We start from the raw sequence: 21,919 nt of genomic DNA, 5'->3' as shown, positions 1-21,919 counted from the left end.
GGAAAAAAAGCCATTTTCCCACATGACATCTCTCCTTCTCACTATCACGCATTAGTTTCGCTTCCCCACCCGCCATTTTTAAAAAGACCCGATGGGGCTCATTGCCTGCTTGAATTATGCAGAAACAGGCAGTGTTTAGGTCATGTAATTGATTCTGTTGGAAAGGGGAGAAATTGTGCTTTACAATGGAATTGACATTACAGTTGATCTGGAAGTATTCCGTTTTTGGGGCGCTAAAATAAGGGCAATTGTACGGACCAAGGCGATGTACAAGTATACGTGAGTTTACGTTACCCCTTTAAAATTTAGAACAGATTTGAATGGATCTGATTATATAAAGTGACATATAACAACGCTTTATTCCACAAAGCTTTATGCTAGAAACAAGCTGTAAAATGCCGGGAAAGACGTGACTCCGATGCATACGAGATATCTTAGGTTTGTTTCTATGAGATTCAGAGGCTGCACTACAACCTATAGCCAACGAGACAAATAATTGATTTTGCTTGGGAAGTAATGTGTGATTCTGTCACTATCAATTTACGTTCGACATTTCAACAGGGTATTAAATAACAAGTCAGGAGCAAGCCAGGTAGCCTAAAGAAACTAAATTAATTATTTAGGCTATATTATTATTTCAAGGCTATAGCCTGAAATTATAAGAAATACATTGTGAAGCATTTGTGATACGCTACAGGATGTCAGGAGTGCATATGCCCAGAACGGGTAAACCTGAGTGGCTTGTAGTCCGATGTAGAAGTAGAAGATGAAGGAACTTTGGAAATATATGGAGGGGGAATACAGTATCCTTAAAGAGGGAGTTTGTTTTTATTGATCTATAAAATCTATGACACACACAAGACACAAGTCTTTTCAGTTGCATTTCTTGAAGAAAACTCCCAAGTGGTTCAACAGTCTAAGGCACTGCATCTCAGTGCTAGAGGTGTCACTACAGACAATGGCTCGTTTCCAGGCTGTCTCCCAAACAGCCGTGATTGGGAGTCCCATAGGGTGGTGCACAATTGGCCCAGCGTCATCTGGGTTTGGCCGTCATTGTAAATAAGAATTAGTTTATAACTGACTTGCCTAGTTAAATAAAAAAAACTGAGGTGAAATCAGCCAGCTCAGCTATGCACCGTACACTGCAATCCAGCTGTTTTCTGTGTAACATCACCGAACAAAACAACAAACATATTCGCTAAACCCAGCCCCTTCGGGCTCAGACAATATTTTCCCGATGTTATGATAATGGACAACACCTCCATCTAGTGGTTGCGTCGGGGACAACAGTTGTTGACAATTGTTGCTAACATCTATCCCCTTTTTCTAACCTTAACCTCAATCTCCTAACCGGCTACGTTATTTCACCTAACCTGCTGTTAGTTCTCCTAACCTTCTACGTTAATTCACCTAACCTGCCACGTTAATTAAAAACTGTCATATCTTATGTTTCACTGACACGGATAATATAGAGCTGGCGGGAATTTCCATGCACCGTCAGTACAGAGAAGCTACGTCTGGTAAAACGAAGGGTGGGGGTGTGTGTCTATCTGTCAGTAACAACTGGTGCGCGATGTCTAATATTAAGTCTCGAGGTATTGCTCGTACCTTATGATAAGCTGTAGAACACACTATCTACCAAGAGAGTTCTCATTTATATAATTCATAGCCATCTATTTACCACCACAGACCGATGCTGGCGCTAAGACCGGACTCAACCAACTCCATAAGGCCATAAGCAAACAAGAAAATGCTAATCTTGAAGCTGAGCTCCTAGTGGCCGGGGACTTTAATGCAGGCAAACTTAAATCAGTTTTACCACATTTTTACCAGCATGTCACATGTGCAACCAAAGGGAAAAAAACTCTAGACTACCTTTACTCCAAACACAGAGATGCATACAACGCTTTCCCCCGCCCTCCATTTGGCAAATCTGACCATAATTCTATCCTCCTGATTCCTGCTTACAAGCAAAAACCAAAGCAGGAACTACCAGTGACTCGCTCAATACGGAAATGGTCAGATGACTCGGATGCTACGCTACAGGACTGTTTTGCTATCACAGACTGGAATATGTTCTGGGATTTATCCAGTGGCATTGAGGAGTATACCTCCTCAGTCATCGGCTTCATCAATAAGTGTATCGACGACGTCGTCCCCACAGTGACCGTACTTACATATCTCAACCAGAAGCCATGGATTACAGGCAACATCCACATCGAGCTAAAGGCTAGAACTACCGCTTTCAAGGAGTGGGACACTAATCCAGACGCCTATAAGAAATCCCTCAGACTAACCATCAAACAAGCAAAGCGTCAATACAGGATTAAGATTGAATCCTACTACACCGGCTCTGACGCTCGTCAGATGTGGCAGGGCTTTAAAACTATTACGGACTACAAACGCGATCTGCCCAGTGACGCGGGCTTACCAGACAAGCTAAATGCCTTTTGTTCTCGCTTCGAGGCAAGTAACACTGAAGCATGCACGAGAGCACTAGCTGTTCTGGATGACTGTGTGATAACGCTCTCGGTAGCCGATGTGAGCAAGACCTTTAAGAAGGTCAACATTCACAAAGCCGCGGGGCCAGACGGATTACCAGGATGTGTACTCAAAGCATGCACGGACCAACTGGCAAGTGTCTTCACTGACATTTTCAACCTCTCCCTGACCGCGTCTGTAATACCTACATGTTTCATGCAGACCACCATAGTATCCTGACCTGTTGCATCACCGCCTGGTATGGCAACTGCTCGGCATCTGACCATAAGGCGCTACAGAGGGTAGTGCGTAAGGCCCAGTACATCACCGGGGCCAAGCTTCCTGCCATCCAGGACCTATATAATAGGTGGTGTCAGAGGAAAGCCCATAACATTGTCAGAGACTCCAGTCACCCAAGTCATAGACTGTTTTCTTTGCTACCGTACAGCAAGTGGTATCGGAGCACCAAGTCTAGGGCCAAAAGCTTCTTTAACAGCTTCTACCACCAAGCCATAAGACTGCTGAACAATTAATCAAATGGCCACCGGACTATACTATTTGGGCCTTTTTATAAACACATTTCATGTGTGTCATTTTACATGACTGGAGACTTTAGCATAATCTTTTTTAATACCACGCAAATTATTGAAATGTCAGGCTACTTTGACACTTAGGTGGGGCTAGTTACCTCCTAGTACCATAAGAACAATGTCTAATTGCTGACACAAAAAAAGCAATGTTTGGAGAAAAAAAGGTATTGGATTAAGGTCATGCTTAAGTATTCAATCCATCAATAGCCTAGACCTAGGTGTGTGGAGGAGACACACAAATTGTACAATATGAGTAAAATATAGTCCTAAAAAATATTTCCAGTTTCAATTACTTACCCAATGATGTGCAGCTCACTCACCAGCTATGGTCAATGCGCTCGTGCAAAAATCCTATTCTCTCTCGTTTTAGTTTGTAAAAACAGTACTGTTCACTCAATAGGCCTATTTGGAAGTTGATCAAATATTTTTCGTAAGCTAGGCTATACATGTATTTTTTTTTAAAGCTATTGATCTTCTGCGGTTAAATTATAGGCCTACTCTTAGTGTAGTATTCTGAATAATTGTATTTATTTCTGAACAGAGGGTAGTAATTCTATAACTTTGGCAAATGTATTTCAATTTTTCAAGGAGGTTGCAGCACTACCAGCACCCTCCCATGGCTATGATTCTATCAGGAAATAAATGATGAAGTATAACTCTGGAGAGATGGTAGTTTCAGGCTCATGTGTATCAGAGCAGAGAAAGGGAATCTCATTCTGGTTCTGTGCAGTGGCTATTTTAGCATGTAAATCTTGGTGGGGCAAAAAAAAAAGCCACAACACTAAACAATACATTAACTGCACTATAACGGTGACAAACAGTGCCCACAAACTGTTAGGGCCTACATAAAGCTGTCCCAAAAGCAGTCCCAACACCTTACCACTGCTATATCTCCGCTATCAGCGGAGCCTTGTCTGGCAGCGAAACAGTTCATTCTAACTCATTTACTGCCTTTAAACAAATATAACTGTTATGGCTGACTTGCTTAAACAAATGTGGTTTCTACTGACAATTGAGATGTACAAACTATGACATAAGGGGACGACTAGTGGATAAGAGGCATTCCGTGATTTTGATTAAGACATTAAGTGACATAAGACGGAAGTAGTCATTATAACTATTAGTTCAGCACTTTAGAAATGTATAGAATTCAGAACATGGGTCATTCTTACAGTATTTTCCATGTACACTGTGAGAGAAAAGCAACGTATTTACCTGCTTTGTTTAATATTAATAGTTCATTAAAATGCTTAACAATAGTAAGAGACATTTCTTTAGTGCCAATGCTATGCTTCTGAGAAAGGATGGTTAATCTCTTCCACACTCACTCCCAGCAACTGTTCTAGGTGTGTAGTCAAGTACATAGGATAGAGATAAGCTTGAGGAACAGATAGACCTGTATTGTTTAAATTTCTCTTTGCTTCTGAGTAACCTGGTCACACGGCATAAGACAAAGAGCAGCTGAGAAGTGACCACAGTTCTTCAGCCACTTCTGTTATTTTACTATCTTCCAAGGGCACAGCTGTGGGGAGATCGAAGAGACCGGAGGCTAGCTTGGTAGAGAAGGGAGTAAACTTAACTGCTGTTATCACTTGTTTGTCCGCTATGACCTCACACACCCGATACACCTGGCCACAATAAGAAAACAATGTAGCATATGATGCCCTGCTCTGCCAGGGAGGGGTGGAACCAACTATGACTAAGCAGTTTTGTGTTTTTATATAAACCCCTTGCATCTTTGTATTATTTGAGCTCTCACACTATTGACTGTGTTTGCATGTAGTGAACTTGCTCCCTTATTAACAAGTGAATAAAGATTTAGTTAGTATAACTGTAATGTGGTGCGTGCTGGTGGCAGGGAAGTCAGGCGCAGGAGAATGAACTTGGTAAAAACAGAGCTGTTTAATAAACATTCAAAAAACCTCAGAAAACCAAAGTATAGAAAAATAACATAATAGGGTGCAAAACCCATCGCACATCAGAACAAATAACACACCTACATACAACAAACAATCTCTGACAAGGACATGAGGGAAAACAGAGGGTTAAATACACAACATGTAATGAATGGGATTGGAACCAGGTGTGTAGGAAGACAAGACAAAACCAATGGAAAATGAAAAATGGATCAATGATGGCTAGAAGGTCGCTGAACAAGGAGAGGGACCGACTTTGGCGGATGTCGTGACAATAACTCTGACTTGTGTGATAAGTTTTGGAGCTCCTGAGTGGCGCAGCAGTCTAACACACTGCATCTCAGTGCTAGAGGTGTAACTACAGACACCCTGGTTTGAATCCAGGCTGTATCGCAACCAGCTGTGATTGGGAGTCCCATATGGCGGCGCACAATTGTATGGCGGCGCACAAAACTCTCAATTTTCGCTGATGACATTTCTCTAAAACAGGCTATGGGCTACAAAATCAGCCATTTCCAGCTACAATAGTCATTTACAACATTAACAATGTCTACACTGTATTTCGGATCATTCTGATGTTATTTTAATGGACAAAAATGTGCTTTTCTTTAAAAAACAAGGACATTTCTAAGTGACCACAAACTTTTGAACAGTAGTATATATATCTCTGGCATATTACATAATTTATTCGGCAGCATACAAGACATTTCTGGACTCCCCTCGCTGTGCTCACTTGAACAGGAAGCTGTCGCGGCGGTCTTTTGTGGGCATCAAACTTCGTCATCAAAGTCTGGCAATCTCTGGATTTATGTTGCTTTCAAGACAACTGGGAACTCTGAAAAAAAGGTTAAATCATGATGTCAGTGATCTTCAGGTCGGAGCTCTAGAAATAGGCCCAAGTTCCCGACTTGCAATTCCGAGTTGGATGACTGTTCAAAATGTATTTACCCAGTCAAAGCTCATTTTTATCCCCGAGTTCCCAGGTGTCTTGAACTCACTGAAGTCTGAGATTTCCCTGTTTCGAGTTTTGACGCGGCAGAAGTCATGCTGGATTGACAGCATGGCCAATATTGAATGTTTATCCTTTTAAATTTAGAAAATAGATCCTTAAACCTAGACTTGGACCACACACCCACTCCACTGAATAGCAGGCTAGGGATTGCTTTGCAATACTTGCAGTTAGCCACTGATTCCTTCCAAACCACTAATTGTTGAATTTGTGATTTCCAACTTGTTGTGTAATGTTTATGTCCAATGACCGATGAGCACCGATACGTTTTATCTATAATTTCTCTTCATTATTTCTCTTCATATGTCAAGGATTGAAAATATTTGCCAGTAGATTATCGACTTGATTCATGATGATGACTGCTAGCTAAGATTTTGAAAGTATGATGATGACATGATCAGTCCAATCAAAGTTATGGTAGATATAACGTGATTTGACGTAATTCTATCTGTGGCCAATGAGCTTGAGCCTTCTTGGATGTGCACTTCTAATGTAACTCTATGGCAGTACCCAAGGGACTTGTATTTTTGAGCTCTCCCTGTAGATTTTGCGGCGATGAGTCCCCATGAGTGACAGAACACTGAGCCAATCACGGCACAACTAGAGAACATTACCAACCCTTACGCTCCATATTTTCCGCTGGCTGTCACACCACCACAGAAAGCACTGACCTAGGCTGAAACACCTGCATTTTGCAGCTGCCTTACTCAAGAAAGCAAAAAAGAGACCATGTTTGTATGTGGCTTTATTAACTCAATTATATATTTAAAATGTTTACATTGTTTGCAAACTGATATGTGACACGTATTAATGCCAAAATAACAGGCAAAACAAGCAACAACAAAAATGGCGGGACGCCACTGGTTCTGTAAGAGATACAGACATGCTTCTCTCTCACACCACAGCAACTGCCACGAGTTGGTCTCTAGAGGCTACAATATTGGGGAAATCATAAACCCGGGCTGGCCCAACCCCAATCAATTCTTAGAATATCAGGATCGAGCTGAAAATCTACATTTTCACATTCGGCAACGATTTTATTTTTTAGGGGGCAGTGGAATTACAGAGGAGGCAACTCAATTAAAAAAATTACCACCCCATTCCACTACTTTGACAATAACTGATCCTACACCAGGCCTACAGTGCTTTCGGGAAGTATTCAGACCCCTTCACCTTTCCCACATTTTGTTATGTTACAGCCTTATTCTAAAATTGATTCAATAAAACATTTTCCTCATCAATCTACACATAATACCCCATAATGACAAAGTGAAAACAGGTTAAGATATTTCTGCAAATGTATTACAAATAAAAACAAATAATTAAGGTATTTCTGTTTTTTTTTGTAATACAATTTTTTAGACCCTTTGCTATGAGACTCAAAATTGAGCTCAGGTGCATCCTGTTTCCATCGATCATCCTTGAGATGTTTATACAACTTGGAGTCCACCTGTGGTAAATTCAATTGATTGGATATTTGGATATTTGGAAAGGCACACACCTGTTGACCGTGCATGTCAGAGTAAAAATCAAGCCATGAGGTCGAAGGAATTGCCAGTAGAGCTCTGAGACAGGATTGTGTCGAGGCGCAGATCTGGGGAAGGATACCAACAAATTTATTCAGCATTGTAGGTCCCCAGGAACACAGTGGCCTTCATCCTTCTTAAATCGAAGAAGTCTGGAACCACCAAGACTCTTCCTAGAGCTGGCCGCCTAGACAAACTGAGCAATTGGGGGAGAAGGGCCTTGGTCAGGGAGGTGACCAAGAACCCGATGATCACTCTGACAGAGCTCCAAAATTCCTCTGTGGAGATGGGAGAACCTTCCAGAAGGACAACCATCTCTGTAACACCTTTATGGTAGAGTGGCCAGAGGGAAGCCACTCTTCAGTAAAATACACATGACAGTCCGCTTAGAGTTTAGGAAAAGGCACCCAAAGGACTCAGACCATGAGAAACAAGATTCTCTGGTCTGATGGAACCAAGATTGAACTCTTTGGCCTGAATCCCAAGCGTCACGTCTGAAGGAAACCTGGCAGCATCCTTAGGTGAAGCATGGTGGTGGCAGCATCATGCTATGGGGATGTTGTTCAGCGGCAGGGACTGGGAGACTAGTCAGGATCAAGGGAAAGATGAATGGAGCAATGTACAGAGAGATCCTTGATGAAAACCTGCTCCAGAGTGTTCAGGACCTCAGACTGGGGTGAAGGTTCACCTTCCAACAGGAAGCATGATGCTGCCACCACCATGCTTCACCTAAGGATGCTGCCAAAGAGTAAGCACACTGCCAAGACAATGCAGGAGTGGCTTCGGGACAAGTCTCTGAATGTCCTTGAATGTCCTTGACAGAGCCAGGACTTGAACCCGATTGAACATCTCTGGAGAGACCTGAAAATAGCTGTGCAGCAACACTCCCCATCAAAACTGACAGAGTTTGAGAGGATCTGCAGCGAAGAATGGGAGAAACTCCCCAAATACAGGTGTGCCAAGCTTGTAGCGTCATACCCAAGAAGACGCTATGCTGTAATCATTGCCAAAGGTGCTTCAACAAAGTACTGAGTAACGGGTCTGAATATTTATGTAAATGTGATATTTCAGTTTTTTAAAATTGGGACTCTTTCATTGGGACTCTTTCATTCAACACATCTTGTAACTCTTCTGTACAGTAGCAGTGCGTGGGTAAAATCTGTGGGTAAGTCAAGTTTCCTCTACGCCACTGTGATATGCAAGAAGGCAGAGAGAACAAAAATGTATAAGAAGGCTGAGATAACAAAAAGTTTCATCACAAAACCAGAGAGCAACATCTGCCCAGTAAAGTCTACAAAGCAAATATCGCATGTAACAAACAATTATATGACCTACAGCATGGTCAAGTGTAACAGTATAATTTTAAACCGTTCCCTCGCCCATACCCGGGCGCGAACCAGGGACTCTCTGCACACATCAACAGTCACCCTCGAAGCATCGTTACCCATAGCTCCACAAAAGCCGCGGCCCTTGCGGAGCAAGGGGGACCACTACTTCAAGGTCTCAGAGCAAGTGACGTCACCGATTGAAACGCTATTTAGCGCACACCGCTAACTAAGCTAGCCGTTTCACATCCGTTACACAAGCAAGTTAATGTTTTTGACCGTTTACTAATAACAACTACTGATTTTAGAACCACAGAGTTACCTCAAGTCAGCACAAAGACAACAGAAGCACTGCCTCTGCTATTCCAGCACCGTTTCAACTTAAACATTTAAACATCATCCAAACAACAAGACTGTATGCTTAGTGTAATACATTGAAAACAAACTTAAAGATACCAAAAACAACGTAGTCCAATCAATGCTGCTAAATAGCAACATTCTATGGAGCTGCCCCCACAATTGACACACCGCATTTTCCACCAATACTACACATTCCTTTGTCCCATGCCCTCCTGCACACTTCTGACATCTCGGAATTGTCATATGAAACACCTTAGTGGGTTCGGCACAAAGGCTCTCACTGGATAACTGATATATCCTAACATGACTTTATCAGGTAAATATTCAAAACTCAAAAGGACAGACAAAGTCTTCTTGGTTTCACCACACTCGCCACCAGGTCTGCGTCACACCAAACGGCAACCATCAGAGGGAATTTCCATTTCAGTTGCTCCACCTCAACAATTAACGCCACCCCAGTAATCACACCTTTCAAAGGCACCCTGCTCCGGAGAGCAAAGCAAGTTACAGGTCTTGTCCTTAGTCGCGTTACACTAAGCGCCCCCCTCCGTCTAGACGGAAGAAACACAGAAAATCATCACAGGAGCAGATCGTGGACTATAGGAAAAGGAGGGCCGAACAGGCCCCCATTAACAGGATGAAGTGGAGTGGGTTGAGAGTTTCAAGTTCCTTGGTGTCCTCATCACCAACTGGTCCAAACACACCAAGACAGTTGTGAAGAGGGCACAACAACACTTTTCACCCCTCAGGAGACTGATAAGATTTGGCATTGGTCCCCAGATCATCAAAAAGTTATCCAGCTCCGCTGTTAAGAGCATCCTGCATCATCACCTGGTTTGGCAACTGCTCGGCATCTGACCGTAAGGCTCTACAGAGGGTAGTGTGTATGGCCCAGTACATCACTGAGGCTAACCTTCCTGACATCCAGGACCTATATACTTGGCGGTGTCAGAGGAAGGCCCAAAAAATTGTTAAAGCCTCCAGTCACCCAAGCCATAGACTGTTCTCTCTGCTACCTCACGGCAAGCGGTACCGGAGTGCCAAGTCTAGCACCAAAAGGCTCTTTAACAGGTTCTACCCCCAAGCCATAACCAGACTATTTACATTGACCCCCCTCTGCTTTTTTTACACTGTGCTACTCGCTGTTTATTATCTATGCATAGTCAAATTACCTCGACTAACCTGTACCCCCACACATTGAATCGGTATAGGTACAACCTGTATACAGCCTTGTTATTGTTATGTCATTTTCTTGTGTTACTTTTTTATTACAAAAAAATCTACTTTAGTTTATTTAGTCAATTTCTTGAACTGCATTGTTGGTTAAATCAAATCAACGTTTATTTGTCACGTGCGCCGAATACAGCAGGTTACAATACAACAACCTTACAGTGAAATGCTTACTTACAGGCTCTAACCAATGGTGCGAAAAAAAGTAAGCATTTCACGGTAAGGTGCCTACACCGGTTGTATTCAGCGCACGTGACAAATAAAATGTGATTTGAAGTCCACTTTGAGCCGATTTTAATAGTACCCAATTTATTTTCTACCCGGCCTGAGACTACATATGGATCAGCCAAACGAAAGGGAAAAAATGTCACTCCCACTGGGCCCAAATCATCCTTTGCGTTTTCTCCATGCTTCTCTTCTATCTTTACAACTTTTTCCCTCTGGGCTGCATGTCTCAGAGGACACGTATTAGCGAAGGGTCAATTGGTCCAGTCATTTTAATATAGGCATAATTGGATGCCCTGCAAAGCCCCCAACACCCCTGCGCAGGCGCAAATCACTGTCTGTACGCGTCCTTTCGTTTCCATGGTTGCCTTTCTTCAGAACTGGAGAATAACATTGGTGAGTGTCTTTTGACATTGTATAAACCAGTCGATAATACCAGCGTCTCTCAGCTTTTAACATTTTCTCTCACGCTAATAAACTGTCTAAAACGTTTTAGATAGACAAGCAAACCATAGTTGTTGGTGGTTGTTGCCTAGGGGAGCAAGAAACGGAGCAAAGCAAACCCAGTTCAGTAGTCAACATAAAGTGACACGTTTAATTAGAGAATCAAATGATAGTATAGGCTAAGTATAGGCTAACGTTAGTTCATGAGCCATTGGGCCGTCGGGCATACTTGTGTGATGATGTCTCATTGTGATTTTTTTGTGATTTTTTTAAATGTCCCAGTGTTGTGCGAAAGCATTGGGAGCTTGCTGTGTGTTATCGCTCTTTCTTTCTTCCCTAAGTTACCTCTTAACATGGCTGGCAAAACTTCAAACGTTACAATTTGTCAACACGTGCGAAAAATGTGCTACAGAGGTAAGGTTAGATAGTAGTCCTCTGTTATTTTCAAGGTTCTGAACAAAGTGTTGAGTTTGCTAACTAATTCTCCACAACAAGTAAAGTTGAAGGCAATGTCAGCTTCTGACAGCTAACGTTATCAACTAAGCCTAAGAAATGTGTGAAAATATCGCGAATATTCTATTCTGAATATGTCATTTAGCTTTTGATACAGAGGTTTTGCAAGAAGTGAACAAGCAGCCACCGGTAAAGTAAACATCTGTGCACACCTACTGTACTGTAATGAAAGCAGCATACTGACAGTGACAGTTAAACTACAACCAAGCTCTCAACTTTTTCCTCAGCACACCAGTACAAAATGGAAGGTAAAAAGGGACCTGAGCACGGAAAGACTTATGTCAGGTTAAAGGATGAACACAGGAAACCCTGTCCACTAAAACCAGAGGTTGGTTTAAGCCTGTGGGACGCCGCTGAATCGGACACAGAGAGCTTGGTCCAGGAGAGGGACTACCAGCTTGAGCTTCAGAGGCGAATTGGTGTCGAGTCTGGTGACCAAAAAATGACACAACCCCAAGAGGAAGACACAGATGGCTCATGTCTAGATGAGGGGGAACTTCATGTCTATGATAGTCTCGAGGTATCAGCACTCAGGCAGAACAAAAAGAACATCCAGCAGCAGAGCAGAGACAAAGAGGTGTCCAGGTAGGCCCTAAACCTTTGCTTTATCACCACTGCTATATGGTGATGGTTATACTGTCATCATAACCTAAGCAAACTGAAAACTAGAGTGCCCTGTACTACTGCATGGAAGTAGGCCTACATATAAAAACAACCAAAGTAGGCCTACACAATACACTTGCAACTCATGTAATAGCTTTGTGAGGACCATTTTCATCTGCCACATCAAACAATAGTGTAGAAATCAAGTCTTGAACCATGTTGTTCACATTTTTTGCATGACTCAGCCTATACTTAATACTGTTAGGATAGCCGTCTGTGTAGGAGAATGAAAAGTAAATAGGTTTGCGATCCAGAAGGGGTAAAATAAAATAGATTTCTCATAAGACATTGTGCTGAATATCAATGTGACTCTTCAACAAATGTGTCTAATGTTCAAAATGTATTTACAAAGCAGGACATAAATATTTGTCTCATGATGCAGATACAAAGAGGCAAAAACACCATTCATAAATGATCTGCCAAAGAGATTCAGTCAATCTGCCAAGTTCATCCAAATTCTATTATGCATGGGATGGATCCTGACAGATTCTCAGCCATTGGAAATAGGCCTACAGTTAATGTGACCGGTGTAGATGCATAATGTCAAGTAGGCATTAATATCACTGGCAATAAGCCTAAACATTGTTATCTTATACACTGAACAGAAATATAAATGCAGCATGCAACAATTTCATAGATTTAACTGAGTTACAGTTCATATAAGGAAATCAGTCAATTAAAAGGAATTCCTTAGGCCCTAATCTATGGATTTCACATGACTGGGAATACACATATACATCTGTTGGTCACAGATTCCTTTAAAAAAGGTAGGGCCATGGATCAGAAAACCAGTCAGTATCTGGTGTGACCACCATTTTCCTCATGCAGCGCAACACATCTCCTTCGCATAGAGTTGATCAGGCTGTTGATTGTGGCCTGTGGAATGTGTCCCACTACTCTTCCATGGCTGTGTAAAGTTGCTGGATATTGGTGGGAACTGGAACATGCTGTTGTACACATCAATCCAGAGCATCACAAACATGCTCAATGGGTGACATGTCTGTTGAGTACACAGGCCATGGAAGAACTGGGACATTTTTAGCTTCCAATAATTGTGTACAAAACCTTGCGAGCATTATCATGCTGAAACATGAGGGGATGGCGGCGGATGAATGGCACGACAGGATCTTTTCACTGTATCACTGCATTAAAATTGCCATCGATAAAATGCAATTGTGTTTCTTGTTCGTAGCTTATGCCTGCCCATACCATAACCTCACCGCCACCATGGGGCACTCTGTTCACACCAGTGACATACGCAAACCGCTTTCCCACACGACAGAATACACGCCATCTGCCTGGTATAGTTGAAACTGGGATTCATCTGTGAAGAGTACACTTCTCCAGCGTGGTAGTGAGCAAGGTGAGCATTTGCCCACTGAAGTCAGTTACGACGCCGCACTGTAGTCAGGTCATGACCCTGGGGAGGATGACAAGCATGCAGATGAACTTCCCTGAGATGGTTTGTGACAGTTTGTGCATAAATTCTTTGGTTGTGCCATCCCACAGTTTCATCAGCTGTCTGGGTGGCTGGTCTCAGACGATCCCGCAGGTGAAGAAGCCGGATGTGGAGATCCTGGGCTGGCGTGGTTACATGTGGTCTGCGGTTGTGAGGCCAATTGGACATACGGCCAAATTCTCTAAGACAACGTTGGAGGCAGCTTATGGTGGAGAAATTAACATCCAATTCTCTGGCAACCGCTCTGGTGGACATTCCTGCAGTCACCATGCCAATTGCATGCTCCCTTAACTTGAGACATCTGTGGCATTGTGTTGTGTGACAAAACTGCACATTTTAGAGTGGCCTTTTATTGTCCCCAGTACAAGGTGCACCTGTGCAATGATCATGTTGTTTAATCAGCTTCTTGATATTCCACCTGTCATGTGGATGGATTATCTTGGCAAAGGAGAAATGCTCACTAACATGTATATAAACAAATTTGTGTACAATATTTAAGAGAACGACACTTTTTCTGCGTATGGACATTTTCAGGGATAATTTATTTCAGTTCATGAAACATTGGACCAATCATGTTGCTTGCATTGATATTTTTGTTCAGTGTATTTTCCCAAAGTAGACTTTAAGACATTTTCAGTTTGGTCAGTAGGTGGCAGTAGTAGATCATAAGTGGCACCTCACACTTATTTGTCTTCTTCACTATGGTTGTGCATCTCAAAGGGTAGTATAGCCTATAACATTAGTGTAAACATGTATTTTTTCCCCGTTGTAATGTTTGAAAAAGCTGATCAGATTTCAGTTAAACTAGATGTGCTATTTATTCAAATCTTTACTGGAACATGTTATGTTGTACACTAAATCATAATCAGAAGTGTCCAAAATACAAATAGGCTACAGGGGAAGTAGGCCTACAGGGCATTATTTATTGATAATAATGTTACAACCAACTGTGATTGTTTTCAAATGAGCCAAGGCATTCCACTTTTTATTTTGCTTTTCTGAACATTGCGCTATTTACTTTAGGCAAATTAGTGCCTCACTTTTAATTAGGTCTAATCTGTTTATTGCATTTGAAAGTACTGTTTTCAAGTACACAAATTAATCAAAATAAAGATTATAATACAGTGCTTATGTAAAATGTTATATGGAAAACTCCTGCAACAATAAAGCATTTGTCTCACTAAACAGCACATGGAAGATAAAAGATGAATAGCGTTCATTCTTCACTCAACAATGGAACAAGGCCAATAATTGAGCCTGATGCACGCATTGGCAAATTAATTGAGCTGTCAGCAGACGTGTCAGGCTAATTTAGGTACTTTCCGAGTAACTGCCTTCATTTAAGGCAAATTAGATTTAAATTTTGTTGGAGGTTATCACAATAAGTGGTCACTCTGCTGTCCATTAACTGGCCGGCTCTTCATTGTCAACATGCCAGAGACCTCTCTGATGCAGGAATCTGAAGAGAGGACCTCCACATCTGTTTTTCACTCTCCCCATCTACTGGAACTGTTTCCTCACTGACCTCGCAATAATAATTTCACCCTAAACAGAGAGGGGCTATTCTCTCATTGTTGGTTCCGGGCAGATTGATGCCCGCCAAATGAAGATCCACTTCACCACGTAGGCACACATTGTTTCAGTGAAAATGACCATGGCAGATACTCACAAAAGGGTCAATTTCAGATTGTCTGCCCTGAGAACAGTCCCAATTTCCCAGCGTCATAGTCTCATTGATCGGCTCTGTCCTCAAAGCCGGGCGTCCACATTCACAACAGTGGGCATTTCACACCCATGTATAGCCTACTCGTCATTCAATCAATGAATGTCCCCATTCAAGCACCTCTATTCATCCAGTGCAATATTTTTCTGTTTACCTCGTGATTTCTTTTGAATGCTGATAAAGAAACACGTTTGAACATTTTCCATAATCTCTTTTTACTTCCCCCACAGTTCAGTTTTTATTCTTACACTGTTTCTTGAAATCAACCGAGTACATTTTGTTGCGTGTTTGGTCATTATCTCGACTACCATATAATAGACTATGGGTGTTGTTTTGTGCACGGTAAAGAAGACGTCGCCCAGCTGTGTTGTATCCATAATAAATTCTCCAGCTTCTCCAGTCATTACTGAGCCATCCCTTACCCTTTTGGCCTCATTGAGTGAAGTGCCCTACACCTAGGCAGCCCCGGGCAGGGGCATCATGAGATGAGGAGTACGCTTCCCCTCGTCCGCCAAGCAGCACAACAAAGAGGCACTCTGCTAATTATTTTAATGAGATCTTTTCATCCCAGTTAAAAGGGGCACATTAGGTAGCAATTTCAGTCCATTTTCTAAGCTGAAAATTCCCATTTGTGAACCATTCGCCAGTAGTAGTCTTCAGGCACTCCCTCATTATTGGATAAGGAGATGAAAATATGAAGATTACGTATAAATACAGGCAAATAATGTGCTGATGTCAAATTCAATTTGGAACAGCGGCTTGTCTGTTCAAAGAAGGACTCACTCTCATTGTTTAAGGACACCATCAGTATTGTTGAGGTGTACAGTAACACCTATTGTACTGCTGACCTCTCAAAGCTTGTGTTCTTCGTAAAATCTTTATTTTCAGGAATGGAGGCCTACTTGGTCCTAATACTTTTGTATTCAATGACAATAATAGGATCTTCCATTTCTTGCAATATATTTTATTTCATCATAGGCCAGCCTATTGTACCTTTTTATGATGATTTAATCATTCACATTGGTCTTTCCCATTAATCGTGTTCTGATTTAGGTTGGTCACTAAAGAAAATGCAAATTCCACTAGTCATGTAAATGTTCTACTAACGCCTCTATTCTCAAACTTTGCAGACAGATGCACTACGATGACACCTACGCAGAATTGCGCTACGATCCCAACTGGAGGACTAATCTTGAGGGAGCTCGACAGTTCGACAAGATGACCCCACCACTTCCCCTCGAGGAAGAATCCTACAACTCGGATGAACAATCTGAGGAGAGCCATAGCGAGAGAGGACAGGAGCTTTCAGGGAGTGGAGGATACAGATACATATTTTCCTGCAGTCCAGATCTTGCAGAGAGTATGACTCCAGAAATCACAAGTAACGAACTTCAATCTAAACACCCCCTAACATCTTACCACCTCCCCCCACTGCAGAATCAAGTTATCAGAGAGGTTTCACCTGCATTTTCCTACCACCTTCATCAGAACCAAGTTAGAGGGGATAGCTTGCCAGAGTCCACCCACCCAAGTCCTGGTGTGCCATCTGAAAAAGCCATGGAAAGAAACCCACACCAGAGAGTCAAGGCCAACCGAGGTATGAGGAATCCAACCAATGCCACTGGTGGTGAAATCCAAGCTAGCTTTCCTGACCTGGAAGACCGTTACAGGGAGACACATGACAGATATGATAGAGCTTTTCAGATTTACTACAATCAAGAGCAGTACGGACAGGCTAGTGGGACAGTGGCCGAGAAACAGTTACAGAATTCGATGTCCTCTAAATCAAAGGGTTCGCGGCACTTGTCCAGCAGAAAGCCAGACATACCAAGGGAGGACATCATTGAACGCAACAGAGTGACACTGGGGATCAACGCAGCCAAACAGGGCTCGTACCTGAGGGCACATGCACAACAGAAGGAGGTGAAATCAGACAGCCAAAATCAGGTAGGCTTATGTGTTGATAAGCTGTGTTTCTGAATTTGTGGTTGTGTATGAAGGCAACCACAGGTGGCCTCTTGTTTATTCCAATTATTTTTGCCCTCCTGTTGAATAGGCAGGTAGCCTAGCAGTTAGAGCGTGGGGACAGTAACGGAAAGGTTGCTTGTCCAAATTCCAGAGCCTGCAAGGTGGAAAAATCTGCCTTTCTGCTCCCCGAGCGCCGATGACGTGGATGTCGATTAAGGCAGCCATCCGCACCTCTCTGATTCAGAGGGGTTGGGTTAAATGCGAAAGATTCGGTTGAATGCATTCAGTTATGCAACTAAGTATCCCCTTTCCCTAGGTTGTAGTTTAAAAACTAGCCACTAGGAGCTGCACAAACATACTGTAACTCTTAATCTCCTTTAAAGGAATAGTTTATCCCATATCCAAAACTCCCAAGTGATTCCATACTCTGTCCCTGGAGTGCAGAACTGAGACCGCTGCAAAATGGGTCATGTGACTATGCAGGCCTCACTCTGCTTCGTTGTCAGTGAATGCATGATTCACAAATCTGTGGACAAATTCATAGTTTCTTTGAAAGTGTACGGTCGAATTAGCAGTTTTTGTCAATAGTACTATCAGTTTGGAGTCTGGAAATATGTAATTTTCCACCTACAACGTGCAATTATTTTATATAGCGGATGTAACGGCTTTCTTCAATCTCCTCCTCGGACGAGGAGGTGTAGCAAAGATCGGACCAAAATGCAGCGTGGCTATTGCAATCCATGTTTATGAAATAATAAAGAAACACGAACTTTACAAAAACCAAAAACTTAATGTGAAAACCGAAACAGCCCTATCTGGTGCAAACACAAAGACAGGAACAATCACCCACGAAAACACTCACAGAATATGGCTGCCTAAATATGGTTTCCAATCAGAGACAACGCTAATCACCTGACTCTGATTGAGAACCGCCTCAGGCAGCCATAGACTACGTAGACACCCCACAAACCCCTAAGACAAAAACACACCACAATAACCCATGTCACACCCTGGCCTGACCAAATAAATAAAGAAAACACAAAATACTAAGACCAAGGCGTGACAGCGGACTGCCACAGCAGCGAAAATAGGTAACAACTGCACTTGTGGGCACCCTCATGAGGGAGACCCTGCTATGGAGAAACGGCATGATATTTTGGAGCTGGTGCGAAAGTTGATAAAGTTAGGACTATCGCAGGTAAAGTTAATTATGCAAAGTGGAAAAAGAGATGGCAGCAAGAGCAAGCTTGTGTTCGGCCCCTGGCTGCACTTTATATAGGAAATCAAGGGAAGAAGTTTCACAGTTTTCCGGTAAAAGATAAGCAAAAGATGGTTAGTAGCAGTTAGAAATAAATACAATGTGGGTTACATACTCCTGCAGCCAAACTTACATCTCTGTGTGTGTGTACCAAGCACTTCAGCGACTATGCATAGGAACAAGATATGCAATCTGAAATGATGGGGACAGACAACCGAAGGATACTTATAGATACAGCTGTTGCTACTGTATTTCTATGGACTGGATCTGGCGCAGTGCCAAAATACACAGCTTGTTTGAGAAGCGAAAGCGACAAAGCAAGCGTGCAGAGGTATGTAGTCTAGCCTGATCCTTGAAGTTTGAGGTGTTCTTATTGTGTTATCAGACCAGTGGTGGTCGGTGCTGTTTAAGATGAGGGAGGATAATGGCCTTATTTCTATTACAGCATATTGGATGACTGTCATTCTTATTCCATTCACCCAGTTCAATGTAATATCGATAGGTTTAGGCTACTACATGATGCTCACATTTTCCCTATACCCATCATGAGGTTGCTACAACCTAGCCTATGAATGAAGGTTTACGACGTAGGTGCACAGGTCGAGAGAATTTTGAGTAATCAAAGTGACAGACAGTGACACATTCAATATCTCCTTGCACACTCTTGGCTACATCTTGCTGATCTAGTTCTTTTTATCCCTGTTTCGTTCCGCTTGCTTCCGTTTTAAGAAATGTTTTTCAACAGAATCGGCGGAATGAATACACCTCTGATCACACGCAAACACAGTTCACTTTCATAGCAGCCACATGAAAACAGCATGATCACTATGCTCGTTGTATATATTATTCCTTCTCGCCACTATCTACACGCTGTTCTCCTTTCACCTTTTCCCTTCGCTTGTGGACTTCAGTGCATCACATCAGCTTTCCAAGCCAAACCTTCATATCATGACCACTAATGCACTAATGCTACACACAGCCTACATCGTTGTCAAATCATAGTCAACATAGATACTAGAACTAACACGTTAGTAAACCCTCTACATTCATGCAGTTACACCGGCGGGCCCCGGTGACAAGACCTTGACTTGGGAGCGTTCCAGAGCCATAGCCAGCTAGCTAACATAGCGTCCCTCTCTGTTTGAGCCGGGTGTTTGAGTAGGCTAAACTAGCCATCTGCATTGTGAGCTAAGTGAAGGTCAACGTTTTTTATTTATTTTTAAATACAACCAAATATAGCTCTCTCTATCTTGCTTCTCCTTCATTTTAGAAGAAATTAATTTGTTCAAAACTGTTCAACTATTGTATTTCTCTCTCTTTGAGTCAACTACTCACCACATTTTATGCAATGCAGGGCTAGCTAGTTGCAGCTTATGCTTTCAGTATTAGATTAATTCTCTGATCTTTTGATTCGGTGGACAACATGTCAGTTCATGCTGCAAGAGCTCTGATTGGTTGGAGTACTCCTCTGGAAGTTATCATAATTACTGTGTAAGTCTATGGAAGGGGTGGCAGGTACCTAGTGGTTAGCGCTGTACTAGTAACCGAAAGGTTGCAAGATCGAATCCCTGAGCTGACAATGTTAAAATCTGTCATTCTGCCTCTGAACAAGGCAGTTAACACACTGTTCCTAGGCCGTCATTGAAAATAAGAATTTGTTCTTAAGTGACTTACCTAGCTAAATAATTTTGTTTTTGTTTTTTGTGTGTGAGAACCATGAAACTCCTAGGTTTTGTATCGAAGTCAATGTACCCAGAGGAGGACAGAAGTTATCTGTAATAATAATTTTTAATGGTATAAATGACATTAACTAAGGAGGATGGCCTCCCCTTCTTCCTCTGAGAAGCCTCCACTGATGTAGACATATAGGCCTAGGTGCTCTACAGGTTAGCATGTATTTATGACAGGGGGGGGGGGGGGGGGGGGGGTTGAGGAGACAATAGACAGTGTCACCTTACATTGCAGAATAGAATATCTCAAAAACATTGGGATAAATAAACATAGGCTATATAGTGTTTTGGACAAATGTGAAAACATAAACCCACTAAACTCCACATAGAGGTTTATAATAAGAGATCATTCAATAAAGTAAAGTTTAGCTACTTACTCGTTGGATAATTGTCCATTTGGCCCAGCTGGAATAAGGTCTTCAATTCCTTTTTGGAATACAGATTTTTTTACAAGACACCAGAGTTTTTGTGGGCAGCAAAAAATCCATGTGGTTGCAAAAGCAAACTAACTGCTCCAAATCAACAATAAGCTCCTCCATGTCTGTAAGAATTGTAGTCATGAATTCTAATTCTCTGCAGGGATGGATTGGGCCCCCGGCCCAGCTGCTGTTGCAGCCTCGGTTTCTAGAACAGAGGCTGCCGTCTGAAGTTCAATTTGCCTCAATTCTTCATCAGAATAGACTACTCTGGCTCAAATAAATAACACATCTAAAGCAAAGTTTGAAATGTGTTCTACCCTCTTGTGGCTTTGAGTCTCTAGTGACTCTTGTCAAGGAGTTCAATTAGGCTACTCTTCCTCCTCACTCGTGACTCTTTCTTCATCAGACATGTTCTTGGTTGTTTTTTTGAGGGGTCACATGCACAGTTGTGGAGGCAGTCTGCGATATAAAATAATCACAAATATTTAAGGTGGAAAAGTACACATTTCCATACACACTGACTCAAAACCAACAGAACTTTTGACAAAAATAGCTAATGCGGCCGTATGCTTTCAATAAAACAATGAAGTTGTCCACAGTTTGTGGATTTGCAAATCATGCATTCCAGGGCATAAAATTAACTTTTTGGTCTACCATCCACTGTTGCATGTAGATTTTAAAATATATCAGCCAGTCAGAGACACCAACAAAACACACACAATGGATGAGCATATTTTGTAATGTAACAAAACAATACAATTATTACTAGTAAGAAGTAATATGGTATATTGTTGAATTACATTTTTTGTGACCTGAGTCTTTTAACCAAAATATCACAGATGAGACAAACATTTCCACCTGCCCCTTTAAGGGAGTGAGGTTACCATGGTAAGGTAACCTGCGAGGTTGAGTCTAAGTAGTAGAAGTGTCTTTTCTTCCCTAGCAGTTAAAATTCAAACATAGAAAAACAACCTAGCTTGTGAATCTATCAATGTAAATAGCCAAGAAACACAAGGACAAAGTCTCACTTCAGTAGACTTTCATTTCAAGTAAATTAGACCAACTTTTATGCCTGTGCAC

At 42.1% G+C, this 21,919-nt stretch overlaps 1 protein-coding gene across 2 annotated transcripts in view; it reads left to right on the top strand.

The window, feature by feature from the left end:
• Positions 1-10,917: 10,917 nt before the first annotated feature.
• jhy (junctional cadherin complex regulator) overlaps positions 10,918-21,919 on the top strand; it is a 30,455-nt gene continuing 19,453 nt past the window's right edge. Inside the window, exons 1-2 of one of the 2 annotated variants that reach the window (XM_020463779.2) lie at positions 10,918-11,058; positions 16,595-17,411. In XM_020463779.2, the coding sequence (XP_020319368.1) occupies positions 16,599-17,411 (813 nt within the window). In that variant the 5' untranslated portion in view covers positions 10,918-11,058; positions 16,595-16,598. Of the gene's footprint in view, positions 11,059-11,107; positions 12,205-16,594; positions 17,412-21,919 lie in introns of those variants that run through there. The other variant, XM_031807678.1, reaches the window with a different exon arrangement.

Source organism: Oncorhynchus kisutch, linkage group LG28, assembly GCF_002021735.2.
Source record: "Oncorhynchus kisutch isolate 150728-3 linkage group LG28, Okis_V2, whole genome shotgun sequence".
Taxonomy (NCBI): domain Eukaryota; kingdom Metazoa; phylum Chordata; class Actinopteri; order Salmoniformes; family Salmonidae; genus Oncorhynchus; species Oncorhynchus kisutch.
This window is presented reverse-complemented; position numbering and strand designations above follow the sequence as displayed.